At 36.9% G+C, this 22,306-nt stretch overlaps 1 protein-coding gene across 3 annotated transcripts in view; it reads right to left on the reverse strand.

Annotated features, from left to right (window-relative positions):
• The window catches only part of LOC139139385 (zinc finger FYVE domain-containing protein 16-like), a 190,000-nt gene that overhangs the window by 128,948 nt on the left and 38,746 nt on the right, over nucleotides 1–22,306 (reverse strand). For 2 of the 3 annotated variants that reach the window (XM_070708287.1, XM_070708285.1), the window contains exons 2-4: nucleotides 18,171–18,236; nucleotides 5,490–5,563; nucleotides 1,883–4,503 (exon numbers count right to left, since the gene is read on the reverse strand). In XM_070708287.1, coding sequence (XP_070564388.1) covers nucleotides 1,883–4,503; nucleotides 5,490–5,563; nucleotides 18,171–18,217 — 2,742 coding nt within the window. In that variant the 5' untranslated portion in view covers nucleotides 18,218–18,236. The remainder of the gene's footprint in view (nucleotides 1–1,882; nucleotides 4,504–5,489; nucleotides 5,564–18,170; nucleotides 18,237–22,306) is intronic. The other variant, XM_070708286.1, reaches the window with a different exon arrangement.

Here is a 22,306-nt window from a genome sequence, read left to right on the forward strand (position 1 = left end):
ACTTAGCCCATCAGTTTGATACACCTTTTCAGCTATTTTTTTTGTAACCAAACTCTGTCCGTATTTTAGAGTAATCTTCCTACATATGCGCACATATTACAATCAACTGGAGAACATTAAGGCAATATCAAATCTAACAACTGTGGGGTAAGTTACAAAGATTTGGTGGTCAAGGTTGACCACCAAAATCAAATTTTTGTGGTTAATGACAAAATGTTGGTGGTCCAGAAAAATCAGTCACTATCAGAGTGTATTTCTTGTGGAGGTTGAGGTTCATAGGGCTGGATAGTGGGCTCACGTCTTGTTCTTGTACCATTCCACCATTCTGGTACTATGCTGCTACATGTGTTAAGAAGTTGGTTTACAGCTCTGCAGTGTTCTAGCGTGACTGCCAAAAACTTGGAGGTCAAGATGGATCACCAAAAATCAAAAATAGAAACTGGTAGACCCAATGAGAAAATCTTTCAAAGCTATCGAATCTGACTGAAGTCACCTAAGTAAACTGCATCTCAAATTTCAAAGCAATCGGACGTGTGGTTTCAGAGATTATGTTTTCACCAAAAACAGCAAAAAATGCCATAAAAATACAAATATGCAAATTTCATCATGATTTGAACAAACTTAAAGTGAGGTCACCCCAAGTGAACTCCATATTAAATTTCAAAGCAATCAGACTTGTGGTGTCAGAGAAGAAGGCAATTGTTGATGGACTAGGATGGACAGATTAAACAACGACGGAAAATCAGCCTATTTGATAAGCTCTGCATCGCTGACAGCGGAGCTAAAAAGTTGAGGATTCTCTCTTGTAAATCAAGAAGCCTTTTGGACATGAGAGATCTGTTTATCTGAACCTCAACATTAGCTGGGCAGCTGGAAAGTTATCCTCTGAAACAGGACGGGAACGTTGGGCAAAGCCAGATTTTGCATGGTTGCTATGGAAACTGGCAGTTCTTTCTAAGGAAGCATGCTATGTACTGCATACTGCTCATGATCCCTTGGGCCATGGACTTTCACTATCTCACCCCTACACCGTCAATTAGCTACTAATCACAAGATAGTCCAGTCACGGGTGTCTTCAAATTTTTATAAATTTTTTTTATATATTTTTTCTGTCAATCATCACCCACAAAACGCACTAAAAACATTGGTCGCAGCCACACATTCCAGGACACATGAGGAGACACCATCAATGAGTGTTGCAGAATTGTTTAACTGGTTTTGAGAACTTATAAAATAACTGGTCACCTGTGTACCGTCGCACATTGAATCGACAAATTTATGCCTATAGCACCTTAAAGTTTTATGTCTTTCACTGTAGAGTTTGTTTAATCAAATGCATTTCTAAAAGAGTCCAATAGAGTAGTCTGGGTACCCGAGACTACACAGTCAATTAGCTACCCATCAAACAATAATTCAGCCACTTGAATTTGTAATTTTGATACATTAATCTATCAATCTTTACACTCATCAATGAAATGCATTAAAACAATGGTCGCGGCCACAGGTTCAAGGGCATTCAGGGGCTTTATGGCAATATTAAGCAAATTGCAGTCATTATCATCATCCCTCTGATGTCTGGTTAGTTGTAACTCCCAGCTGATACCTAAATGATGTATTCAAATTCAAAAACCAATTGCTGCATTCAATTGTATTGCCACCCTTGATTTGCTGCCTGTTGGCTTGTATTAAATTGATGGAATAAATCTTAGAACTCTATCATGATTTTATACCAGGAGTAGGGTGAATGGCATTGTTGCACAGAAGTGGAAAGATTGAACTGAAAATGTTGTGATTGCTGTTTTTGTGTAATCATTGAAGACTTGTTTTAACTCACTACTTTTTGTCCCTTCAGACCTGAATATTGGTAACAAATGTTACTTACCTTACCACAAGCTCTACAATGATGTCTTCGTTTAGTGAAAGTAAACTTTGTTGCACATTTCATACAGTTTGGAGCTTCTGGATCTGGCACCCATACAGGTGCTACATGACCAAGTTGATATGCACTCTCAGGAAGCTGTATGTTAAATCTACTGGGTGCATCTTTCCATGAATTTTCTTGCACATTGCTATCAGTTGAAGCTATTTCTGATGTATGAATTTGTGCTGTCTCTGTGTTTTGCATTTCTTCATTCTCATCAAGTGATTCCTCTGTTATTTCATCATCATATCTAGCTGTTGACATATCATTTTCAATATCAATAGTTTGACTAGGAGGTGGTGACTCTGCAAGAACCCTTCTCTGTGAGGGATGACTGAAATCTAAATGTAAAGTTCTCCTCAAAGCACTTTGTTTATCAGCGACACATTGTGACTGTTCATGGCTATCACTCTGCTCACAATCACTTTGTACCTGCTGCATCTGTTTTAGTCTGAGGTTTTCAATGTCACTTGGTTTTGTGATTTCTTGGGGATGCTGTCCTGGGGCAGTAGATAAATTTCTGTCAATATTTGCCATTGTTGTTGTTTCATGTAGTGATTGTGTAGTTGCTGCAGCAGCTAATGACAATCCCTGTATTGCAGATATTGTAGAATCATTTAAACCATCAAAGTCAGAGGACACAGATGTTTCTGTTGTGATGCCAGGAGACAGTTGATCACCTTGTGCGACATCTTGTTGATCAGAATGTGGGTTTATTTCCGCAAGACATTTACTATCCACACAGAGACCTGAATCCTGTTGAGTTGGAACTACATTCTTATTGTCTGTGTAGCTGGCTACGATTTCACGTTGGTTGTCCTGCGAAGAATCTTTCCCCTTCTGCTGTTTGCGATTTTCTGATCCAAAAGGTGAGTTTGAAGATCTCTCTGTAGCTATCACCAAGGAATCATCACGTACATGTTCTTTTAATACACATGACTTATCATCTATTGCTTCCTGTTTATCACTTTGAGTTGAGGTATTCACATCAGAAGACTCAAAGAATGCTTCAAATTCATCTCTAGACATCTCAATATTGTCAAGGTCTCCAAAACCAACAGGAGTTACATCACTCTGTTGTGATGTAGGCAGCTGAAATTTTGATTCCTCATGTAATGATATTGGATTATGTGACTTAATAACATCATCTGGTGGGCTTGCCACAGTTGTAGACACTCTTCCAACATCAGACACTATTGTTGACTCAGTAATATTGGAAGGAGAATCGTGTCCTATGTTATTAAGTTGGGAAACACTTGCACATCCTGATGCCATCAGCTGTAATGGTGTTACTTGACCCATTACAGTAGACTGTGTTGATGTTGGATATTGCAGTGTTGTAAGCCCTACTGCCACAGGGTTTGGTTGTGTTACTTGTCTTATTTCCATAGGGTGATGTTGTGTCACATGTCCTACTGCCATAGGCTGTGAAGATGTACTGGGTCCTGTTGTAAAATGTTGTGGAGTCAGCTGTCCCGCTTCAACAGGTTGAGATTGTATTGGATGTGTGCCATCTTCAGATTGTCCAGACTGTTGGTGTTCATGAGATGATGCTTCTGTTATCAATGGACTTTTATCAGGTATAGTCACAGAAGAAGGTGGCTCTGTCTGTTTGGACACTTGTGTGTTTGGAAGGGCACCTTGAGCTACTTCACAAGGCCCAGCTGATTCACTAGTGCACGTTCCTGGACCAAACTTAGATAACACTTCTGTTTGCATCGAAGATGTCGAATTAGCAGAGAAACCATGCCCAGCTGGAGACACTAATTGTGATGATTCCACTGCAGATTTCGCAGATGCACTAAAAGCTACCTGTACTGTAGATTGTGGAATGGAGTATTGCTCATTACCAGTATTACTCACAAGTTGTCCTGACTGTGATTCTGTAACAGGCATATGATTGAAAACTGAGTCTTGACTAATGATCGGTGAGATTGGGTTGGGGTCAAGCACTTTCACTGTGGAATGGCTACTCCTTTTATCATTTGTCCGACTTTTTGTCAATAGTGGAGTAAATTGTGACAGTGCAGTACTGCTGCCTGTTAATTCTGACTGTCTCTTCACATCATCCACATCTCTTCTACCTGACGATTCAAAATCACTGGTGGTATTCTGACTTGAAATTTGATTCTTTAATTGTCTGGAACTATCCTCTGGCCTATCGACACGTTGGGAAGTTAACTTCATTCTTTGTAAACCTTCCGGTGAAACATTCTCACGCAAATTCATTTGTAAGTAACTGCTAAGATCACCATCAGAGAGAACTTGATTACTATCACTGTGAATCTGATTGCAATGAGCTCCATCATGGGTTTGTTGTTCAACCATTTGATGACTACTCAAATCAATTCCATCTATTGAAGTCATTCTTTGATTGGAATACTGATCTGTTGTTGCGGCCACTGGAATAGATGCTGTGTGAGGTGATGGACCAAAATCAGCATCAGACAAGTCAATTAAATCTGGTGCAGCATCCATGTTGTGTAGTTTATTAAATGGTTCCAGTCTACTTTGATTTGCCCCATTTTTGCTTGGAGTACTATAAAATTGATCTTTGCTCATGGTTTCAATCCCACTGTTTTCTGTGAAAAAATGAAACAAACATAGTTGATATCAAAACAAATGCTGTGTTCAACAAAGACTGAGGCTGTCACAAGAGATATGGTTTTGTGAAAGGACTAGATGTGGTTCAACAAATACATGTAGAAGAGAGAGATGCAATCATAACAGACAATTGCTCCATGATGTGATTCCAAGTATTCACTTGGAAAGGACAAAAAGAACTATCTGATTATAGACTTTACTGAAAGCACACCACTTTTGTTACTGGGAAGAATAGATATGTAATTTGTCTAAAGTGTTTATGTACATTTCCTGTGATGCTTTGTCATAGACAGCGAGGGAATATGAATGCATCTCTGCTGCATTTCCTTTTTAAGTAACCCGTTTCTAATCTTTTAATCCAATTGCTGGAAAGAGATTATCTTTGGGTAGGTTTGAGCTTTTAGAGCTTCATGTCTTTGTTAGAAATGTCATGAGTTCATGCATATTGGGTGATGTGAGTATGCAAAAAAGATTCATGTTGTTCACTAACAAGGGGCAAGATGGACGCCGCGACGAGCACTAAGAATTTGTCGGTTGTGATTTTGTAATTTAAGAATTGAGACCATTTCATGATAGTCACACCAGTACCATAATGGATATTCCAAAGGGCTATTCCATGTTACAGCTCTCATAACGGTATTATTACATCATGTTGCATTTTCAAGGTATTGATTGCAATCTTTTCACTTACAGCCGGTGATTGGTTGATTTAGGTTAATCAATATGCAAATTATTATGCTAATTATCCCCCCAACTCTGGAAACAAAAATTCTGGGGAGAAGACTGCAAATATTACAGCTGTCTCTGTCCAGCAATTCTGAAAAAGATTTAAGGCCAAATATGGGATTTTTGAGCTCATAATGCGTTTTGTTGAATGTAAGGCAAAGTCAAGATTTTTTTCTGTACACAGCCTGTTTTTGAAAGCATTAAAGAGAAAACTGGTTGTAAAATTTTGTTCACCTACCTTCTCTTCTTTCAAAATCATCTAACATTTTATCAAGGTCATCTGCATGTGCAAAGAATGTATCCATCTTCAAACTGTTAAGGCAAAAAGTATTGAAACATGATTAGGACAATAAAACTTCCATACAAAGTTAGTTTCCAAGGATAAATTTTCAGTGCACATCATACAACTGGACTAATAGCATTGCCGGTGATCATGTGATTGTACTATAACGGTATACAAAATCAAGTATGTTAACACAAAAAGGATTGTTCACATTAACCACAACAAGGTTTCAAATTTTCTATTACCTTTTGTTCGACTACCTTCTCACACAAAATTTTAATGCATTTATTATTTTCTTGAAATAACTTAATTTTTTGTTAGGTCATGGTCGACATCGGGTTTACTAAATTTCATCACAATCTAGAAGTTTCTTTCACCTCGGATGATGTCTTGCTTTAAAATGTTTTCAGTAAGTAATGTATGGGAGCCTCTCCAGAGAGTTATTTGAGTATGTTCGGGGCCTCTCTAGGAGTCTTTTGTCTCAAAAACATGTTCTTCTCTTGATTTTTATGCATCTTACTGATCACAGTATTCATACATTGAACAGGGTTGGTCTTATTCTGAAGACCTCTTTCCCTATAGCCTAGGTAATATTGTGAGGACGGTGTCAAAGAGTCACCAAAAGGACCAGTAATGCTAGCATTGGATGATTTCTTCACTATTTTTGTTTTTAATATCTACCTTAATTTCTTCTTCTACTCCCAAGATCACGTTGATATACACAGTATTCATCTTGTCAACTCACTACATGGCATATGTTAGGGGCTTCAACATACTACTATACTTTATACAACATCAACATTTTTAAAAAATACCGTCAATGACGCTGTACCTTCTCTAATGTGTGGCAAGGTCAGGTAATTGGTTGTTGGCATGGAGTTATTGGTAAATAGTTGATGATGTAGGGGCATGAGGTGAGATATGGACCCAAAGAACCCAAAAGATGATTAAATACATCAATCAAAAAAAATTCTAAGCTACAGTATAAACTGCCTAAAGATAGTTCAGTGTGGAAAAAAGGTAAATAATTCAGAAATAAGAATTAACAGTCCAAAATAGTAATGACGCACTTCCCTACTGACCTGAGTGCATGTGAAATACACAACCTGGCATCTGTAAATTAAATGTATACCAAGTGATCATTTTAAGTCACTTTTAACTGTTTTTACGGGATATTCCCTATGTTCCCTTAAATAAGGACTATGTTCCCTTAAACTATGATGAGCTTATTCGTAATCTCCCAAATAGTAATTCCCTTCCGATTGTTACATACAATGGTATTGTCAACTTATTAAAATCATTACCCTGTGCCAAAGCTAGTGGCCCTGACCAAATTTCAAATAAATTGTTGAAGGAATTTGCACATGAATTTGCTGTTCCCCTTGTTGATATCTTTAATTATTCCTTTCAAGAAGGTCAAGTTCCATCAAAACTTAAGGAGGCCATTGTAATTCCTCTAGCTAAAAACAACCACCCTGCTTCCCTTGATGATTTTCGGCCGATTTCTCTTACCAACAGCGTGGCCAGGTAATGGAGAGTTTGATTGAAAAATGGATCAAACAGGAAGTAAAGGATAAGATAAAAAAAACGCAATTTGCAGGTGCTAAGAAATCGTCCTCAACAACTGCCTTGATAGATATGATACAGACTTGGCTCGAGCAACTGGAAAGTCAAAGAAATATGGTTAGAATTTGTTACCTTGATTTCAGTAAAGCCTTTGATAAGATTGACCACAACATACTTCTTCACAAATTATCAAAATTCGGTATAAATAGTAACATAATTAAATGGACGCACATTTCTTGTATAATAGATCTCAAAGGGTAAAGATTGGTGATAGCTTTTCTTCCTGGCAAACAATACGTGCAGGTGTTCCACAGGGAACAAAATTGGGCCCAATCCTATTTATGCTCATGATTAATGACATTCCTGATTGTATTGGGGGATCAAACTTTATATTCATGGATGACACCACGGTGTCAGAATGTGTTCATTCCAGTACTCCTACTAATTCGCAGATGCAGACAACATTATCACACATTGACCAGTGGGCTTCAGTAAATAATATGAAACTAAATCCAAAAAAATGTAAAGAAATGAGGCTATTTTTTGGTAAGGTACCTCCTCCTTTTCCGCCATTGTTACTAGGCAACAGTGTCTTAGAAATCAAGAGAATTTTAAATCTCTTGGGTTAATCATAAATAACAAACTAAAATGGGAAACCATGTTGATGATATGGTCAAAAAATCCTCACAAAGGTTGCACATTCTCCGTGTTTTGTGCAGATTTGGGGCTACAGCTCATGAGCTTAAACAAATTTATATCTCATTGGTTAGATCAACCTTAGAATATGCCTGTACTGTTTGGCAAGGTGGTCTCACTGAAAAGAATAGATCAACGATTGAAAGAATCCAGAAGAGAGCACTACGAATTATTTATCCATTTTTGTCTTACAGTGAATCACTTTCTCTATTACAGCTAGACACACTCGAAACTAGACGTCAGAAAATTTGTAAAAAGTTTGCTGAGGAAATCATAAAACCAGACCATAAACTAAATTATCATATTCCCCCTAAATCAGGTCACGGATATTCGACAATGAATAAAAGCTTGGTTAACTTTAAAATCCGCACAAAACGTAAAGAATCAAGCCCAGTAGTCTACTGCATTAAACTACTCCAGAGTTCATGATTCTTTGTCCTGTGTTGAGCTGTCGTGAATGTTGGTTTTGTCAAATTTCTGTTGTGTCTTTTTTGATGTCTTGTCGTCGTTGTTGTTTTTTAATTTTTCAAATTCTTTTAGGGGGTTTTTGGTGCTCGTTTTTGAAATTACCAGTTGATGTCTTGCTTCCTTGGGAGGTCTTTTTCTTGTAGTTTTTTTTTTAGTGATGTACTGTAAATTTTTTATTGACTGTGTTGTAAACTCATTTTATTTGACCATTTTGGGTCACAATTTGAGTATTAATAAACCATAATAATAATTCCAAAGAGTCCTGTGGAAATGATGAAAAACGCTTATCTGGTCTTGTGTTTGTAAAACCTCATGGCTGATAATTGTCATAGTATTCAAAAGAAATTGAAAGTGAAGAAATTACTGTTTTTAATAGGCATATTTTCCTTGAAATACATGACCGTGTAAAGAATATATGCTAAAAGTGTTTAAGAGTAAATTTCTTTTCAAAAAATAATTTAATCTGTGACCAAAGGATTTTTATTCTTTGAGTTTACAAATTCAAACATTGCAATTTGTTCAATCATCTTGTGCAGTGCAAAATTTATAAAATGACTGAAAAATAAAAAAATTGGCAGAATTACAGTCTTTGTGATGTAAAATCATGGGTTGACATCACGATAATTGTTAATCTGTTCGAAGTACTTTCTATAATTTAAAAAAGAAAAGTTCATGCAGAAACGGTAACATATATTGTCAGCAATGTAGTGTTAATTTTGACTTTACATCAAAATATGCCTTTGCTGGATACCAAATATGTAGGGCGAAATATTAAAATCAGCCGTGTTCAGCAAAATCCACACAACAGCATTGATCCTTTTCTAATTTGATTTGATTTGCTTATGTTATCCTTGTATGACAGTCAGTACAATATGGAACTTGAACACAACACAGTGAATAAGTATGCTGTAAATGAAATGGTGTGGCTGCATCCACATGCAGCAATAGGAGTGCCTTTGTCTCTCACCCCTCATTTCCAACCTGTCCCATCCCTGAAAAAATAGTTTGGTCTTATATTTATAATGTTAATAATTTCTGTATTTGTTAAAATGTGCGCATCTCAAAAACTTTTGATCATAAACATTTTCATTGTTTTTTATAGCTGACCAGTCAGTTAACCTGTTTCTTTTGAATATTTGCGCATTTTTTCTCAGTATTTGACATTTTCAGAATAGCTTCTTATTCAATTTGTCATTTTCTAAAAGTTTAAATGCTCCATTGTGTGGTCAAGCTTTCAACAAGCATCAAATGTTGTACTTCATATAGGAAGGTCTGCCTCTAGAGGGCGGGCATCATGAATAGTGTTTGTTAATTATTTCCTCCACATAAACTTCTGATTTTACTGTAAACATTGAACATGGCCGACGTCCGATTTTCCTGTCTAAAACTTTCACTCATTTTCGTTCATATGACTCTGAAACTCAAGGAAACGATTGGGAAGAAAGAGTTATCTTGAAATATTGAGGTACTCGCCGATATTTTACAAAATTAAATGAGAAAAAATGCAAGGAAAATGCCGACAGGCTTACACAATGACTGTTTTCAGACTCAGAGGCATATGATCATCTGCAGATTATGCAACAGGCCCATATCACATGAGGCCATGAGGGGATATCCACGCAACTCAGTACCAAACACTAGCGCACAGAGGGTGAGCAAACACAAAGTGAGTACCCCTAACGTCAGCTCAGTAGTCTGTAATAGATCGTAGTCAACTAAGAACCTTGGAGAAAGGCTTACATGTAACACTGTGGCTATGCCGCTAAGTCCCTTTTGATTTTTGTCACAGCTCAAAATCGTTCTCCTACACCTCAACCTGAACCATGAACACCCCCACCAGTTTATGATATGACCCATCACAATGGCATAACGTCAACGGATCTTGACAGACGGAAGTATTGACAGACGGAAGTAGTTGACACCAGCATACAGGTTTTCAACTCTAATACCTTCTCTGTCTATAAATAGACACGAGAAGGTAAAAATGTAATTCACTATTGTATTTTTCACTTACATTTTCAAAACTTGTGGGTAATTTGAGTAAATAAGATGGAAAGAAACACTACATTAAAACAAAGAGTAGCCATAGCAGTAAATATTCAATGGCTATTTAAATCATTCACAATTCAATTTAAATACTTCACCTCTTATTGTCATAATTGTGCTGATTGAGTGATCCCACACAGGTAGTTTTGTGAAGTGATACCATACACAGGCATCAATCAATCAATGGCCTACAGTAAATTTGCTGTTATTGCCTAACTTACAAACTTACACTTATAGTATACTTGTTCTCTTGATAAAATGTTTGCTTCAGTATTGCTGAATGCAAGCTCATAATACGAAAATGAATCTTAAGGAACTTTAGAGACTTCTACATACTGGTACAATGTGTAGAATATGTATTTCAAATCCTGCTATTTTGTTAATTGGATGACAAAATCTGGCCCTGTGCTGATGACTGGTTTTATAATATGAGGGTCATTTTTTGATAACTTTTGTGCTATTTGAATCATTCCCTGCTTTTAGAAAGTATATAAAATTAATCAATTTGTTTTGCGATAGAGTTGATAAACGTGCCTTTAAAATCAGGAGTTGGCTTATCCCATCAGCTTATTTTTATCTCTATTACCTCAATAGTCCATTGTATTTTCATGAACTTACATTCAATTCAGCATAACAGCAACTATCTTTTTCCAGACTGAAATGCTTTCCTGCTTGTTTTCACAAGTGTGTTCTTCACTATATAATCCACTGAACTTGCACCACATTTCTTTATGATTTGTTCAATCATGAAAACAATCACTGTTACATTAAAATTTAAAGTGAGCCATGACTCTATATAAAACTACTCAAAAAGGTTTGTGAGAATGATCAGGCCATTTTTACTTTTTTAAATATTAGTACTGGTGAGATCTAATATCAAAGAGATGATGACAGATAGAAAGTTTGATCTGGTGTTTACACTGTCAAAATGTCAGAACCAAATCTACATTTACCATACAGTGGCAAAATAACTGCCATTTGCTCCTGTATTAAAGGGACAAAGTCGGCCATTTTCTACAAATTTTTCGATAGCAAAATTCCTCAGTCAAATCAATATTAGACCCAATAGTGACCGTAGATGGCTTAAAGGATATATAAAAGCACCTTCTTGCTCTTTACAGCAATGTTCAAGGCTTGCCTGGGCGTCCGGGCGATTTGAATTAACCGTCATGGTTGAACCCCATCACATAATAAATTAATGCGCTCACTACTTCAGATCATAGTTTGGAAGAGTGCATGAGCGCCTGTAACCTTCATACAATCTTCAGTACAATGGATAATGACGAACACACGCCAAAGTGAACTACTGTTATATACTGAAACTTACATGTAAAAGGGACTTTGCTCGTAAGCTTAACTATTTATCAAATGACACGGACTGTGAAACAGAAATAATACCGAAGACCCAATTGTTCAATGATAAAACTAAACCACTGTAAGATTGCTACCGTGTGTTCGTGATACTGATAGTGAAACAGTTAGATAGCCATACATTTTCTTTGCATTTTATGGTGAGCAAATCTTGATCATAAACCTGCATCTTCGTAGACTTTTACTTAGGGCATTTTTCTGCCATTCCATGTTTTTTTTCGAAACATGGCATGATCCAGATGATGGAACATTGAAACATCACACCCGGAGGTGCGAATGTCGGTGACAACGTGGAATCGCCGAGTACTATCAATCGTTGGTTACCTCTTGACACACAAAATCTGTGCGAATGTTACTGAACGGGGAAATTCACTTGCCACAGGGCAAGTGAATTTTCAATTTCACTTGTCCGGAAGAAAAATTCACTTGCCCTGAATTTCAGATGATTTAAGGAGTAAATGTGTATTGTTTTATTCATGTCATTGTAAAGAAACAGTAGCTGTAACATACTGATAAATTTGTGTCCTTATTCTGTGTATCAAAAATAATATCTTATGTAACGTATACATGCACAGTGTTTCAGCCAGCTTTTGCTAGCATGGGGACACAGTGACCCATAGTAGGTCTTAATGGGGACTGGACAAATTAAATTTTTGGGGGACATGTAATGTATTTCAATAAAACAACACCGGTACATTGTCATTGTGTGTCATCATGACCTGGTACCTTGTGTTAAATAGGCAAGTCAGGTAGGTGCACGTAGGGTAAGTATATAATAGGCCACCGGTGTTGTGTCAAATTGTGCCAATGTGAAACTTTCAGTATCATTTAGTTTACTGCTACCACGTGGTATGTGCATAAACTGCAGGGTTTCCCCAAGTCACGAAAATGATTAGCCAACTCATTAGCCAAATCAAAAATCTTGTAGCCACTTTGAGCAACTTTTAAACAGTTTATGATCTCAAGTGCAGCAACAGCTTTCTCGGCATTCAGGAGTTCCTAATTTTACAAATCAAGATGTTTTGTATGTTCTTCATGATAGTTTTTACATTAAAGAAATATTTGTTTAGTTTTTATTACATTAATTATCTGTGTTTTTTATGACATTGAAGGGATTGAAATACTTTTTCATTTCTAGTGGTAAACTTTTGCCAAAAGAAATAATTAGGTGGCAATTCTAAAAATAGCGCCAATGGCACTTGATCACAACTGGCACATTGTGAAACTACTCATAATTAATGAGGTACAATATGTGGCGTCATGCGGTGTCCCATCATACCATATATGAAGGGTGTAGCACTTGTGGTTACTGAGTTATGGACAAATATGTATATTTCAGGTCAAATGTCACTGAGGTCATGTGACATTTTGTCAAAAAAATTGAATTGCTAAGTCATCCCTATATACCAAAAATCAGACCTAGCTCTATTGGCTCGCTCAAAATTAGATATGTGCATAATTAATGAGGTACAATATGTGGCGTCATAAGCTGTCCCATCATACCATATATGAAGGGTGTAGCACTTGTGGTTACTGAGTTATGGACAAATATGTATATTTGAGGTCAAAGGTCACCGAGGTCACGGGAGATTTTGTCAAAATATTTTATATATCTGCGTGAACGGAGGGACATGACCCAATCTATTAGGCCCTGGACTTCATCCATGGGGACTAAAAACTGTGTCACTGAATCCTTTTTGCAATATGAATATGATGACAAACTAAATTTTTATTTTACTTGGCCTTATACATGGGATTCTATAGACAGCTGACTTATACATGGTAGTCGATGGTGGTGTAAACTAAAAAGTCCTCTAACATGGCCAAATCGACGTGCATCTGTATGGGGTAGGGTACTATCCTTGTGCAAAGTTTGAAAGAAATTGACCTGGGCATGTCTGAGATATCTGCGTGAACAGACGGACGGATGCACACACGGACGCAGGCACGCACACACGGACATGACCAAACCTATGAGTCCCCCCGGACGGTGTCCGTGGAGACTAATTAGACAGACCACGAAGTCAATGAGCAACATACAGCTGAAAGACTATTTTTCACATTGCGATTTTAAGCCCATTTTTATGAGAAAAGGGACATGTATATGTATATGGAGAAAACAGCAGAAGACATATTTGTAAATTGTTTGTTAAGTGACAATCATATATGCATCTCTTGAAATTTTGTGGTTATAAGGTATAACAGTAGTGTAAGAATAATGAGGTTAGAATAAGTTAGTAAAGCTAAGTTGACAGTAATTAAGATTACAAAATTATACACTAAGCTGAGGAAATCTGAATGAAATAAATGTTGAAAAGTAGCAAAGTCATGGTCATCTTTTGTCTAATACCTTGTGTAAGTTCATGAACTTTACATAAATCTTGCTATAGATTTGTTGCTAATGGGCAATAACTGTGTTTCAGTTCATTTGAGAGCAATCCATCCATGACAGGTTTAAATTGTTATATACTTCTATTTAAAGGAGAGAAACTTCTCAAATAATTTTTTCCCTGTAATTTCCTGTGAGAACACATGGACATGCGTAGGACTCTATGCTGGTGCTACCTTGCAACTTGTCATGGCATTGTCTAACCTGTTCACCCCAATTTCCTGTAGACAGGTCCACACTCACCATTGATAACAATGGGTTTGGGCCATACCATGGTAGTGAAAGACTGTAACATGTGAGGTCATGGATACTTAATCTCAGGAATGTCAAAGTCTGTATATTGACTCAAGGATGTTACATAACAAATGCTTAGGGTCATCTCAAAAGTGAGAATCTAAACCATGAAATATGTTTTTTTTTATTGCTTTTGATACCCAAAAGAGCATAGAAATCTCTTATACTTTGAATCAGCCATCCTGCATATTTCTAACATTCATCAAAACCTCATTTCTGTTCCACAACTCATAAAACAGTCCACAATGCAGGATTGGTGTACATTCCAAAACTACATGTATGAAAGACCCCTAAAATCAATTAGTTAAAAAGGGGGGTTAGAAATTTCCCAAAACTATATAACCTCTGCTCCGTTTGGCTCCATTTTTCGGAATTGGAACCTTGGAACCAGTCTATGTATCGGTACCAAACATCAACGCAGTCTGTTCAGCAGTTTTTGACTTTTTGTCGTTTACGGAAATGGACGACATCAAAGTTCTTAGTCTCACAATTGTTTCTTTTAGACATGATAAGAAAAGAGTAGAAGTATGTCTCGCCGGTGATTTAAACAGTATCTTACGGCGTATTCACGCAGTTATGACCGGGCATACACAGCATGCAGTAGTGCACAATGTACGCGTCATTTGCCTAAGTATATTGCTTCAATCTGGCGATCACCTCAATACTAACGTGACAGTCTCCTGAAGTTTCTTCCTTCATTTCACTCCCTTTTGATATTTCTATGCCCACAGTCCATGGGCAAGTAAGTCTACATGGAGGCTCAAACAAGACAAAAACAATCCGCTTTTTAGCCAGTAGGTCACAGTGAGCGAGAGAGACTGTGAATAAACACTGTCGTCGGCAAACGGCTCCGTGATTGTTGCAGCTTGTAGGCATTTGAAATGCCCTTTTGAAAAATGTGCTCTTTTGCAGCAAAGAACCGTATATCGAAGAACAAGACTGGTCAAGGTCTGCATGCAAAGCTGACCGTCAAAATGTAACTTCACTGGGCAAATGGCATCGATAGTAAGTTTAGGTGAATCCCGAACACTGCATTCTTGACCTGGAGCCATAAGCGGGACGTGTCAGTGTGTGTGTGTGTTTTTTTCACACGCGGATGCTCACACTACTCACAGCGGTGAACAGCTGAGTTGTTGGTCATGACCAACAATGCTTTCTCGCGATGGTTTTATTTATTTTGTCTAAAACCGGGATAGAATATATGCATGGTCACCCATTCATTCAGTATCTTTTAACATGTCAAACAATATAAATAGGGACTCATATCAAACAAAATTCATGAAACATAGGGCCAAAGTCCCTGAAGCTACTATAGACATGGATACAAAATTAAGTATTTCCTGACTGTATGAAATTATCTCACTAAGGTCATCCTAGGAACCTGTAAACCAAATATTAAAGCTGTCTGACCAGCGGTTTTGAAAAAACAAGCGACTCAACAGTTGACAGAGCTCTGCTGTGTTATGTAGAGAATAACCTTTTGTGACACATGTATTGATGAAGAAGGTGGATATCTTTGATAGCTCATTTCAGGATGGCCTGACCAAAAATGGAAAAAAAAATTCCGTAAAAATAAAGATTTGCATGTTTCATCACAATTTTAACAAATCTTAAGTTGGGTTATCCCTAGGGACCTGTATACCAAATAACAAAGCTGTCTGACCAGTGGTTATAAAGAAGATTTTTTACCAAAAACGCCTTTTTTTGTGCTAATTTGCATAAGAGTTTCTCAAAATCATATATTTTTTCCACTCAACAAATATCAAATCAGTAAGTACTGCAGTTCTCAAGATATTTGAGTGGACGGACGCCTCACAAACGGACATACATACATACATACATACATACATACATACATACATACATTTATATAATGACTGTGCACGCCGGACAGATACCCATCCCAATAGCTTCTGTAGACTATATTTGTCTACAGTAGCTAATAAACGAGAGTTAATTACATTCTAATTAAAGTAAACAAGACTTGCTTAAATCAAGATTTACGTCATAAAAAAACAGCATATCTGTCAGGTTATAAAGAATCTTAAGCTGCTTATCTTTTTATCAGTATTTTCATCCTATTAACCAAGCACATTTTAACTTTCAAATTAACATTGTAAGTAAGTTCTGTTGAATAAGTTGTGACTGTACGTACTCAGAGAAAGCACACTGAAGAGACAAATGTTAGAAACTTACGAAGTTCAAGGTCATCAAAAACATCATGTAACACTTTCATTGCACTGTTTACACAGATTGCATAATTGCTATAAATAGCACATGAGGAATCTTACAGCCAAGCTTTACCATAAAAACCCTATCACTTTGACCACTCTTTTAATTGACCACTCTATTTTTTTCCTCAAAAAGTAATTTTATTTTATCCTTACCAAGTGAACCATAAATGGAAATTAGAACTTTCTCTATCTCTATTTATTTGACCACCCTATCATGACAAACTATTTTGAGCAATTTCTTTTAGATGACATACAGGGCACAATAAATGACGGTTCAGAATATGTCAAAGTTGGGATTCAGGAAAGTTGCCTTTACATGTTTTAATCCTCCGAGATGGTAAGCATTTCACTATGAACTGTCAAAAAAAGTTGAACTTTCTGATAATTCTACACAAAAATTATTTTGGCTTTGATGATTTCCTAATTAATTCAATTATTTAAAATCATATTAATTATTTTTTTCTGGGTGAATTGATAGGGTTTATACAGTACACGAATTACATACAATGTAAGTGTAATTTTGATCAAAAATGACAAAAAATTCCTTAAAAATACAGATTTGCATATTTCATCACAATTTGAACAAGTCTAAGTTGGGTTGTCCCTAGGGACCTGTATACCAAATGACAAAGCTGTCTGACCAGCGGTTATGAAGAAGAAGATTTTTTACCAAAAACGCCTTTTTTGGCATTAATTTGCCTATTTTCAACAATATCAAAAAATTAAAAAAAATGGTTTCTCAAAATCATATTTTTCATCTACACAACAAATATCAAATCAGTAAGTACTGCGGTTCTCAAGATATTTGAGTGGACGGACGCCTCACAAACGGACATACATACATACATACATACATACATACATACATACATACATACATACAGACTGACGACGGACGCCGGACGGATACCCATCCCAATAGCTTCTATAGACTATAGTCTATAGTAGCTAAAAATGGCCGACCTTGTCCCTTTAAGGGGCTGGGGTTGAATCTGTACGTCAATAAGAGAGGCAAGTGTGATTTTGTTTGCAATTTCAAGTTTTAGCTCCCATTGGTTACACACAAGAGCTGATCTAACACTGCTGTCTGTCATCTGTTTCTATGTCTGTCCAATCTGTGAACAAAATTTCCCAAAATCTGCTCATGAGATTCAACTGAAATTTGATATACCCGATTATTTATCCAGTACGAAGAACCATAAGAATGTGGTTAGCAAACAAACATGTGGAATGAACCACAATAATATTTTGGCAGTTCAACCATGGATGTATTTTTACATCCATGGTTCAACTGACTACTTAGCCTGCTTATTCAACCATCTATGTCAAAAAAAATTTGTTAAACTCACTGGTGCAAATAATCTTTGGTAAACATCTGGGGGATGCCCTGACGTACACCAGTTCAATGTAGCAAAATTTGATTTGTATTTTGATATTTTTTCTTGTATAGTTTCTTCTCTGAAATCAGCTTTCCTACAGCTTTGCTATTCAGTTTGCACCTTACTAGGGATTGCCTTATTCAGGTTTGTTCAAAAGATTATGAAATTTGCATATTATTTTGTTGGATTTTACCTTGATTTACTTCTACACATCCAGACTTTATACTTGGTTAAACCCATCCATCACAATCTCAGGGTTCTGGAGGGGCAATGAATAATGAATGAAAATCAATGTTGACATTGTGCTGCAGCCAGTATCAGCTTACATTATGTAGATAAAGGGGGTTTACATGTGTGAGTTAAGTCCGGAGTTGACATCGGAATAAATTTAAACCTGTGTCAGTTGGACGTGTGAACAGACAACACCGAACTAACAAAGAACTAAATTAATTCAGTGTCAGAGGGCTGGTCCAGGTTCGGTGCTCCGTACTAAACAATGGCCTATTTACACGTGTGACCAGAACACCGAACTAAACGCCGAACTATATCCTGTCTTCGGTTCGGTCATTACCATAATGGACGGTGTTCAAGTAAGAAGCTCTTGCAATCGCGGCAACAATTGGTCACAGGAAGAGATCAGGCTACTAATTTCAATCTGGAGAGATGAACACGTCATCCGTATGATGGACGGCACGTCCAGGGATCAGCAAGTGTATGAAGACGTCGTTGCCAAGGACAGGGAGAAGGGACTCGAGAGGACAGCGGAACAATGCCACAAAAAAATCAAACGGTTGCGAGCTCAGTTCAAGACCGTGTCCGACAACAACCGTCGTGGTGGCAGAGCTAGAAAAACGATGCCATTTTAGGATGAGTTGTAGGTAGTAAAGGGAAAGCAACTGGTAGTAAAGGGAAAGCAACTCCACACATCGTTCATATTTGGGTTGTTTGCGTTTTGTGTATGATATTGTGTATAATATAAGTGTATATCATGTTTGGCTGTTTTATGTAAAATGTTGCTTAGCCATGGCGAGACGTACCCATAATCTAAGCTTACGTGTCTTGTGTTAGTCCGCACTGGAGTGGAGAGGCTACTGTGACACTACGATCCTTTGGCGCTACGTTTCGAAAACAGAGTTTTCTTCATCAATCGCTTAAAATTCATTTTTGATTGGTGAGACGTGTTGAATGGTTGATTGTTTTTATTTGGTAATATGTTGTTCCACTTACGTTTGTTGTTCAAGTAGGGAAGCTAGAATGACTACTGTTTGATCTTGTTGTGTTTGTGTAGGTTCGTGTGAACCTGAGTTTGAGCTATTATAGTTTTTGTGAAGTCTGGCGCTTATAAGTGTGTCGCCTATATTTCTGTTCCTTCTATATGCGATTATTGGTTGGTTTTGGAACAATTTTTAGCTCCCATAGCCATATGTATATATGGCAATGGAAGCTATTCTTATAGGCTAGGAAAATGTCTGTATGTATGTATGTCTGTATGTCTGTACGTCTGTATGTCTGTATGTCTGTATGTCTGTCCGTCAACATCAAAAACTCCAAAACCGCTGCACATTTCATCTTGATATTTGGTGTGTACATGGATGATGGGCTGTAGATGAGATTTTGTTCAAATGAAGTTGTCATTGCCAAAAATATGCAAATTAAGTGAAAAAATGTCAAAACAGTCAAAATTGAAAAAACTCAATAACCACTGAGCAGATTACATGAAAAATTAGCATGTAAGTACTTTGGGTTGACAAGAAATCATTGTGCGCATCTTGGGTCAGTATCTTGGACTTGCTATTTTTCATGAATTCTTTTGTAATTTTCTCCCATTTTTGGTCAAAAAATCTCCTGCTCTGAAACCGCAAGTCCGATTGATTTGAAACTTGGTATGGAAGTGCATAGGAATGACCTTTCCCAAATTTGGGCAAATCGTGGTGAAATTTGCATATTTTTAGTTTACACGTCCATAGACTCCCATGTATAAGGCAGATCTCCATAGACTGCCATGTATAAGGCCACAAAAAATAAAAATTTAGTTTCTCATCGTATTCATATTGCAAAAAGGATGCAGTGACACAATTTTTAGTCCCCACGGATGAAGTCCAGTGAGCTTATAGATTTGGTCATGTCCGTCTGTTCGTCCATCCGTTCACGCAGATATCTCGGATATTTTGACAAAATGTCACGTGACCTCGGTTACCTTTGACCTCAAATATACATATTTGTCCATAACTCAGTAACCACAAGTGCTACTCCCTTCATGTATGGTATGATGGGACAGCTTATGACGCCACATATTGTACCTAATTAATTATGCACATATCTAATTTTGAGCGAGCCAATAGAGCTAGAGGTCTGATTTTTGGTATATAGGGATAACTTAGCAAACAATTTTTTTGACAAAATGTCACGTGACCTCGGTGACCTTTGACCTCAAAGATACATATTTGTCCATAACTCAGTAACCACAAGTGCTACAGCCTTCATGTATGGTATGATGGGACAGCTTATGACGCCACATATTGTACCTCATTAATTATGCGCATATCTAATTTTGAGCGAGCCAATAGAGCTAGAGGTCTGATTTTTGGTATATAGGGATAACTTAGCAAAACAATTTTTTTGACAAAATGTCACGTGACCTCGGTGACCTTTGACCTCAAATATACATATTTGTCCATAACTCGGTAACCACAAGTGCTACACCCTTCATGTTTGGTATGATTGGACACCTTATGACGCCACATACTGTACCTCAATAATTATGTGCATATCTCATTCTGAGCGAGCCAATAGAGCTGGATGTCTGATTGTTGGTATATAGGGATAACTATAGGAGAGAAATTTTTTGACCAAATGTCATGTGATCTCGATGACCTTTTACCTAAAATATACGTTTATGTCAATAAATAAGTAACCACAAGTGCTATGTCCTTTGTATTTAGTAGGATGGGAGACCTTATGACAACACACGCTTTACCTCATTAATTATGTACACATCTAATTCTGGGCAAGCGAATAGAGCTAGAGATCTGATTTTTTGGCATATAGGGATTAATTAGCAATATAATTTTTTTTTCCAAAATGTCATGTGACCTCGATGACCTTTGACCTTCTTGATTATACATATATATGCATATTTCAGTAACCACAAGTTCTATACCCTGCAATTTTGATAGGATATTAGACCTTAAGATGTCACATCTTGTACCTCATTTATAATGCGCATATGTATTTCTTGGCTGGCCAATACTGCTAGAGGTCTGATCTTTTTTCCCGATTTAGAACCATAACTTAGACATGCCTCATGTGTTTCAAATTGGGAACAACGACATAGACCTATGTGCCCATAGATCTCAACATATACACTCCAGTGATACTTCTTAATGACCACATTTTCCTACCCCATCAAGACTAATACTCCTATTACAAGTGGGGACTATGTCATTGTAAATGACTTGTTGAGTTAATGGTTGTATCACAGTATTCGATATATCTAATTCTGTATTTTTTCCATTTTATATTCTGAATAATTACATTAAACATATTTCACTGTCTCCAGTACATTTCATTTAAGTATTTTCACTTCATGCACTTTATCCCTTTCACACATGTTCAAATATCTGACCAGAGAACAAACACTAAATAGTCCAGGATGGGAGCTACAGTGTCATTGACGCTATTTTTTGTAGTGTTTCGTCTTTTTCAAGTTCACTCCAGTTTTATGTCAGGGCTTGCTTGATTTTTGTCGTGTCGATGTACGGACTATACGTTGTTATGAAGACTACTGTATTGTTGGTGGCGTTATTTCTTTCTTTTTGTTGTTCAAGCAGTCTTTTCCTGCTTTTATGACCTGTCTCTCTGATAATGCGTTCTATTTCATTTTTTTTTATATTGTCGGTCTTGTAATTTTTCACTAATTTTTTTTTCAATAAATTGTGTGACTTTCTGTGTAAAATCGGTTTCGTTGTTACGTGTTCTGATGTATCGTAATGTTTCACCTTTGATCAGACCTTTGAATGTTGCTGCCGGATGGCATGAGTTTCTTTGTAAGAACTGGAAAGTATCTGTTGGTTTTGTGTGTGTCTTGATGTCGAGAATATTCTCTTTGTTGTATCAACGACCTTTGTAGATAGTAAGGTCTAAATATGTGATTTCTTGAGAGGAGCTTTCAAACGAAAATTTGAAAGTAGGATGCATTTTGTTGATGTTTGATATGAATTCATTGAGTTCGTGTTGTGTTCCGATGAAAATCAGAAAAACATCGTCCCTGAATCTCAGCCAGGTTGGTATTTGTTGTTTGCATTTCAGTATTACATGTATTCTCATTTC

This window comes from Ptychodera flava, chromosome 8 (assembly GCF_041260155.1).
Source record: "Ptychodera flava strain L36383 chromosome 8, AS_Pfla_20210202, whole genome shotgun sequence".
Lineage (NCBI taxonomy): Eukaryota > Metazoa > Hemichordata > Enteropneusta > Ptychoderidae > Ptychodera > Ptychodera flava.